At 39.6% G+C, this 8,328-nt stretch overlaps 1 protein-coding gene across 2 annotated transcripts in view; it reads left to right on the top strand.

Moving 5' to 3' along the window:
• The window catches only part of ACOX2 (acyl-CoA oxidase 2), a 49,873-nt gene extending 41,692 nt beyond the window's left edge, over window positions 1-8,181 (top strand). For both annotated transcript variants that reach the window (XM_069084240.1, XM_069084239.1), the window contains exon 15: window positions 8,046-8,181. In XM_069084240.1, coding sequence (XP_068940341.1) covers window positions 8,046-8,108 — 63 coding nt within the window. In that variant the 3' untranslated portion in view covers window positions 8,109-8,181. The remainder of the gene's footprint in view (window positions 1-8,045) is intronic.
• Window positions 8,182-8,328: the final 147 nt, after the last annotated feature.

An 8,328-nucleotide genomic window follows, 5' to 3' on the forward strand; every position in this document is an offset into this window, starting at 1 on the left:
AGCACAGGGTTCCCGAGTGACAAATCAAGTGACATTTATTGCTGCAAAGACTGACAGTGTTCCGTGGATGGTGGTGGAATTAGAGCAGATACCCTGATGGTGGCAGAAAGGAGCCACCTCTTAGGACAACCACAAGAATTAAGATGACCATCCTCACATAACCAACTCTTTCTTGAAGGAAGCCAAGGATTGTAAGTAATTAGAAGTCGAGGTAGCCTAGAAACTAATCAGAAAGCTGTGGACTTTGGTCCCAGAGACAGCTTCTCTCTCCTGAGTCCCAGGCACATTCATTAATACCCTCATTCATTTTTTTCCATGGTATTTAATGGAAAGATCTGGATTCAAATCCCAGCTCTCCCTTAGTCCCTTTCCATAGTCCACCTTCCTCACCCAAGTCCCTTCTAGCTCCAAACTGATACCCAGGTGATTTGCCACAGCCTTACCCTACCCACCCCCCACAAAACAATTTTTAAGAACATGAGGAAGTGATCTAAATGCAATGCATAGCTACTCTTTGGGGATTTAGGAAAAGATTAGACAAGAATCATATAGGTCAAGATGTGGTGGGGTTTGCCATCTGAGTGACTGGAAAGAGTGCCCCCAGCAATTAAGTCATGGATCTTTCAAATGAAAAACTCCATAACCTCTATTGACAGCTCTAATTCGTGTAACAGCAGATTTAATATGAATGGGTTCTTTACCTTTTTGGCATCATGGACCCTCTTGGACAATGTGTGAAACCTATAAACCCCTTATCAGGATAATTTTCGAATTTTTAAAAATTTGCATTTTTAATGTTTGAACTGCACAAAATAAATTACATAGGAATTCAAAGGAAACCAATCATAGTAATGAATATCAGATATAGATATAGATATAGATTATATAGATATACACACACACATATATATTTTTTTAAGTTCATAGGCCCCAGGCTAAGAACCCCTGATTTAGAACAAGACCTCATATTCATTGCCTATAGTATTTAAACATGTTTCACCATGTTCTATAGCTAAATGTGTTACTGGGATAATGAAAGTGAATAAACGTGAATTTATTTTCTCTTGAAATTTCAAAAAGGTGTCTTGCCACATCCTTGCATTGACAGCTCTGTGACTTTAATTCACACTTAATTTGCATTTTGTCATGTCAACATCAAGTCTAATTTCAGATCACCATTTTAAATGAAGTCACACTCCTCCCTTTCCCTCTTCCCCCTCCCAAAGTAACCAGTAGAAAGGGTGAGTCCAAAGTGGTTTTTTTTCACTCCAGAAAGTTTCCCTTCTGCACCGGAAGTGCTGTATCAGCTCTGTTTTGCATATAAGTAACTTGCCAGTGGCAAGGACAGTGCAGCTTTTCCTTGGCAGATCCTAAGTTGCACATGTCTTGGCTGTCCAGGGATGGTCAGACCCCACAGACAAAAGTCTGGCCCAAGCATCATTGGTGCCTGCCCCTTCCCAAGTGTAGGAGGAGCAGGAAGAGGTTTTCATGTGATGGAGGAATCGTGAGGATGATCGGGCTGGCTCTGGTATCGTTACAAAGGCCAGCAATGAGCTTAGGAGAAGGACAGATAGAAGGCGAAGGAGGGGCAGAAGAGGTGAAGGCATCCTCTGGGAAGAAGGGCCAGAGATGAAAGAAGAGAATGGACTGAGCTGAAAGAAGATTCAAATAGGAGGAGGAGGAGGAGGAGGAGGAGAAGGTCCTGAGGATGAGGAGAAATTCAAGAAGAAGAGAAGGAAAAGGGGAAGACTCAAGAAAGAGGCAGATGCCAGAGCCAGGGTCCATCCGAGCATCTGAGCCTCACTACAGCCCTGTGGGCTCATCTAGAGGCAGCATCTCCACTTCACAGATGAGGAAGCTGAGCTTCTCGATGTAAGTAACAGCCAGGCGTCAGAGGCAGGATCTGAACCCGCATCTTGGTCCCAGTCCAGCACTCTCTCCACTAGAGCCCACTGCCTCCCAAGAGTAACGCTCTCTCGTCTTTCCCAGAGCATGTGTCCAAGACACAGCCCAGAATTTCTGGTCAGACCAGGCAACTACACGTATGGGGCAAGTCCCTCGGGCACCGATGGCCCAGAAAGCTCTGTGAGGGTACAAAGTCTTAGGCAAGAGGCTGTCAGCTTAGACGCACAGGGGCATCTTCATCAAAGACAAGAGCTTCACAAATAGCAGTTTGGGGAAATGAATATATCAGAGTAATACCAGAGAATTGGACTTGAATTTCTGGTCCACACCTTAAAATATAATAATAACATACATTATCTGTCTGTATGTACTGTATATTCAAATGAAGCAGGGGAGGAAGGAGAGAAAGGAATAAATAGTACCATATAGTAAGAAGGCAAATTCATGTGCAGAAAGCCAAAAATGAGAGGGAGGAAGCATTTTACTTTATATAATTCAACAAATATTTATTAAATGCCTACTAAGTGCCAGGCACTATGAAAAGTAATGAGGAGAAAATACAAAAACAAAAATGTCCCTGCCCTTGAAGCACTGAGGCCAAAACAACATGTGGACAGATAAGTAAATCCAATAACTACAAAGTTAATGGGTGAGTAAGGAAGGCCAACAACTAAGGAAATCAGAAAGGGATTCTCAGGGGAGGAAGCATTTGAATTGAACTAGAAAGAAGATCCCAAGAGGCCAAGGGGAATGGAGAGAAGGCTTCAACCCATACCAAGGAAGAGAGGTGGAGATGGAATGTCAGACTGGGGAAACATGGCAGAGAGCATTTCAGCAGAGTTCCACTGGAGAAAGAGACCTGACATTGTCATCGGAGTACTCCACAGATCATCTGAGCCAAAAGAGGAAGCAGACAAGTCCAGGAAACAGAAAATAAGCCTGACACAAAGGAATAATATATTAGAGATGGGAGATTTCAATCATTTGGACATCAGCTACAGCTCTCTCACAGTGTGTGTGTGTGTGTGTGTGTGTGTGTGTGTATGAAAAAACATCAATTGGAGCTCTCTCACACTACTAAAAGCTAACAATGTCATGATTTGCATTAATGATAACATCATTTTAAAATGGAGGAATATACAAGGAAATTCTATTAAGGATCTGATTCTCAGCAACAGGAAGGACCTGGTTGCTGGCATAGAAATGATACTAAACTTGAAGTGAAACAAAGACCATTCAGTCTTTGTGATAAAGAAGAGGAATACCAGGAATAACAGACACATATCACAGATCTAGAGGACAAGAGAATTCAAAAGGAAAATTCTTTTTTTTATTTTTTTGCTTTTTTTTCTGGAGGGGCAATTGGGGTTAAGTGACTTGCCCAAGGTCACAAGGCTAGTTTTTTGTGTTAAGTGTCTGAGGCTGCATTTGAACTCAGGTCCTCCTGACTCCAGGGCCAGTGCTCTACTCACTGCACCACCTAACCGCCCCTCAAAAGGAAAATTCTAAACAGGAAATCAGCCCACAAGGGATGGGATATTCTCAAGAATAAAATTCTGAATATGCCTGTGATCTAATCCAATCCAATCCAATGGGTAAGGAAAACAAGCTGTCTAAAGAGACTTGTATGGATGTGTAAGGAATTCACCACCCAATTTAGATTTTTAAAAATCATATACAAAAAATAAAAGCAAGGACAGGGATGATACATAAGCATAGCTCAGTCTTCTAAGAATAGAGTCCTAAATGCTGACGCTCAGAATAAGTTAAGGCTGGTGGAGAAAACTGAGGATAACAAAACACTCTGGATGAGATGTTTAGCCCAAAGAAGAATGAAAGAAGAAATAGGGCCACTTCTTGGAGTGGATGAGATTCGAGTAACTGGAAGAAGGGAGAAGCCAGAGCTCCTAATACCTGCACCTGCTTCTGTTCGAACTAAGAATGATCTTTGGGCAGAAAAAGAAAGAAAAATCGTAAATAAACAAATGATATTAAGTACCTAGCTACACTTGATGAGTTCAAGTCATCAAACCCAAGTGAACTACACCCCAAGGTACTGAAAAAATGAAGGCCAAGACACTGTCAATGATCTCTGAAGGACTATGAGGAATATAAGAGGCTAAGAGACAGTAAACGTTCTTTTGATTTTCAAAAAAAGGGAAGAGAATGGAGTCTGTGAGCTATAGGCCAACAAACTTGCTTCTGATTCCTGGCAAAATTCTAGAATTTATTTTTTAAATCGTTTTCTTTTTGTGAACTTATTCATCAACAACACAAACATTTCAATGTATAAATGAGAATAGGAGAGTGACTTTTATAAGAAACTGCGAATTTGTAAAAGATAGCAAGAGATTGTCCAGAAAAGGAAATCATGACTCTAGAGAACAGCCTGGCTCCATCAAGAACAGGTTGTGCCAGACTCATTTCCTTTTTTTACAGGGATGCTAGATTAATAGAACAGAAGAATGCTATAGAGATGGTTTATCTAGATTTTAGCAAAGCATTAATAAAATTTCTCATGCTATTCTTGTTGGATGGAAATTGTTGAGACGGAAAGATGTGGACTAGACAGAGGTAAGATAAGTGCATTCACAACTGACTGAAAGGACAGACCCAGTAAGTTCAATGTCAGCTTTAAAACAGGTTTCCAGGGAAGGACCATGCTTTCATTTCAACATTTTTATCAGCAGTCTGGCTAGAAACAGAGAAAGCATGCTTGGCAAAACTGCAAAATGACTCAAAGCTGGAAAGAAAAGCTAACACAGGATGACACAATGAAAAACTATCTTAACAGACAAGAGAATTAGGCCATATGTAATAAGGTGAAATATAATAGGGATAAATGTCAAGTGTTACACTTGGATTCAAAAAATCAACGCCTTAATAAGGACAAGATCGAGGCGAAACAACAACTCATCTGAAAAAACATCTGGAGCTTTCCAACCTCAATATGAGTGAACAGTGTATTCACCAAGACAGCTTCTGTAACTTGGGGCCACATTAAGAGAAGGAACGAAGGGGCAGCCAGGTAGCACAGCGAGTAAGAGCCCTGGCCCCAGAGTCAAGATGACCTGGGGATCGAATCCAGGCTCAGATACTTAGCACCACACCCAGAAATAACTGGCTGTGTAACCTTCAGCAAGTTACTTAACCCCAATCGCTTTAAAAAAAAAAAAAAAAGGAAAGCATCCTGGCGCTCCACGTCCATTCAGCACTGAGTGCCACATTTTAGGAAGGATCGCAGATGATCTGGAGCATCCAGAGGAGGAAAACCAGGTGAAGAGCCTTGAGATCATGGCATGTAAGGATGGGCTGGAGTACATGAAGATTTTAGTCTGGAGAAGGAAAAACTTAATGGGGATATGATCATTGTCCTCAAGTATCTGAAGGACTGTCACTAAAAAGAGGATGAGATTTGCTCTGCTTGGTCCTAAAATACAAAATTAAGAGGAGTGAAGTCACAAAATCTTCAATTTAGGCTTGAGGTAGTAAGAAAAATTTTCCTAGTAGCTGGACCTGTCCAAAAGTGGAATGGGCTGCCTCTGAGGGGAATAGTGGACACTGAATTTAAAGTTTCTTGGCATTGGCTGGAGGACCACTGCGGGGGGGTGGGAAGTTGTCAAGGAGATTTTGTTTACAGTCCGGTGGAAACTAGATGAATGAATCCCTGTAGATAATCATCAAGAGGATTCCTTTACATCTGTGGGTTAAAGGGCCCCCCTTCCAACCTGGATTTTAGTTCTGTGATTATGAGTCAGAGGTCCTGGGTTCTGCTACTAACGAGTTCAGGTAAATCACTAGCTCTGAGGCTCAAAGACCATCTAATGCTCTTTGTTTTATGGAGAAGGAAACTGAGATATCTTCTAGCTCTAATGTTCTATAATATTATGGTACGAATCCTGAAACAGAAATAAAAGAATATTCCTACCCAGACTAGTGGATCTAATCTGAAAAATAAACTCGCAACATATATGTATGTGTGTATGTGTGTATATGTACATATATGCATCTGTATATACACATACATATTTGTATTGTGTATCTATATGTATGGATGCATACATATACATATATATGCGTGCATGCATGTGTAATATGTAAGATATGTAATTTTCACATGGCTAAATGGTAACACATATTTTCCCCCTTTGGTATACAACAGAGGAAAAATCAACCAAAACTGAAATGTTATGGGTAAAACTAGGTTTACTGACAGCAAAAGGAATTCAGTTCTTCTCCAAGTTACCATGAAAAAAATATATAGCTTTTGATAGTTTGTATATCCCAAAAGCACTTGAGTCTTTAATTAGCTGATTTTTTTATTATTGCCATAAGGATGTCAGCATACAGAACATTGTTGTAATGCTCGCATCATATAGCCTCTGAAAGGGAATCTATAAAGTGGCTTTTAAATATCTCCATTTCTGTGTAAACAGGGAACCACAGTGGGAACTGCTGAATTTTAAAGCTGATGGGGTGTCAGTCTATTGAACAACGATGTCACATACAAAATGAGGCTTTAGAATGTGGCCACTTGACTCTAGCAACGGCAGGCTCTCAGCTCTATACATGGACTACATTATTAGATGGATTTTCAGAATACAGTGATTCTAATTAGGAGAATGTGTAATTTAAATTGGCTTGAGGGCCCCAAAAATTTCAGTGGTAAAAGGTTCAAATTGAAACTGGCTGACCTCCAGAGTTTCCAGAAATAATTGAATTAGTTGTTATAAAATATACTTTAACCTATTTACATGGGCAGAAAAATGCATAGTGTATAAATTTTTTAAATACTTACAAATGGAAAAGTCATGCAGTTGAGGATAGGTTCAAGTTAATATACCAGCCACTACACTGCACTTTTTTTTTTTGCTGGGGTAGGGAGAGGGGAGAGAAAATTTCACATGAAACACAATTATACTTTTAGATACAATATAACGTGTTTTTAAAAAAGGTCTTTTAAAAAAAAAGTCACCAGTGGAAAGGAACCTCAGAGATCATTTGGTTTGACCCATAACTGATCAGAAATCCCTAATACAATATCCCCAAGTATTCATCCAGACTCTACCTGAAGACCTCCAGGAACAAGGAGCTCATACTTCCCCAAGGTAGTCCATTCCATTTGAGGCAGCTCTAGATATTAGGAAAATCTTCATTTCATGAATCCCAAATATGCATATTATATTATGTGTGTGTGTATGTATACACATATATATATTTGGGATCCATGAAATGAAAATTTTTGTGATTTCTGTGTATATACATATATATGTATATATGTATGTATGTATTTTTTAAATGGTGAGAATCCAAACTATCCCAGGCTTCATCCCAAGGCTATCTGCTTGTTGGGGCTAAGCTTTGAACCTGCTGGACTCATTGCCTGATGCTGGCCTACTTCAGCACTAATTGTGGAATGTGGCTTTAAAAGGCCTAGCAATATTTTTCCACGCCAATTTATTTTTTAAATGTCTTATTCTGATCATTCTGAAGCCTACATTGGACTAAAAGAGGCATAAAGGATGGCTCTTTCCACTTGGTCCATTCTGCTGCATTGGAAAGGAGAGGAAGGGCATAAAATGGGGCAAAGCAGAGGTCTGGGTTCTGAAATTAGAAGCAGGTCTTTCCCACTATACCTGACACATCTAGCATCTTTAACCTTTGCTGCTATAAAAGCAAGCAGCTCAGGTGAATAGGGAAACTTGTCTAGTCCCTGAGGACAGAGAATATTTTTCTTCCTCAGTTTCAAAGAACCTTATGCAGAAAGACATGTGTATTCATGAGCTCCCAAAATGTGGATGCTTTTATCCTCATCTTCTCTGCACTGAGCATGGTGCCCTCACTTGATAAATGTTTACTGAGTTAGAACTTTAAGACCAAAGACTGAACTATACTTTGCAACTGGCCCTGTGTAACCCACAATAAGAAATCTACACTGGCCAAAAAAAAAAAAAAAAAAAAAGGAGGCTGAACTTGGAAAAATGTTTCTCCATAAGTTCACACAGCCTGAATTCTTTTAAAAAAATTAAAATTAAGAATCTTATGGAATCTTTCCAATGTAGAGTTGGCTATGAATAAAAAAAGTGACATTAATCCTTGCTGAAACAGTCATTTTAATCTCTCTTTCTTTCTCCAAACAGGGGAATCCTGCCTATGAGAAATACCTGAGGTCATTCTTAAAAAGTAACCAATCAAAATTATAAGATCTGTCAACTACGAACTGTATTTTACATTCAAGAAGCAGAACGAAATCACCCTCTAAATTTATACTGTGATAAAGGGAAATCCAGGGTGCTTACATTGAGGAAAAGCCAAGCAAATCGTTATCCATTAGATGGGTGCCTTCGGCAGTGTGGTTCTACATATTCTGTGAAAAAATAAACCTTTCCTTATCAAGTGCCTAGTTCTTGACAAACTTCTTAA

This window comes from Petaurus breviceps, unplaced genomic scaffold (genome assembly GCF_028583685.1).
Source record: "Petaurus breviceps papuanus isolate PSGF00001 unplaced genomic scaffold, PetGlider_PUasm1.0 174, whole genome shotgun sequence".
Classification (NCBI taxonomy): Eukaryota; Metazoa; Chordata; class Mammalia; order Diprotodontia; family Petauridae; genus Petaurus; species Petaurus breviceps.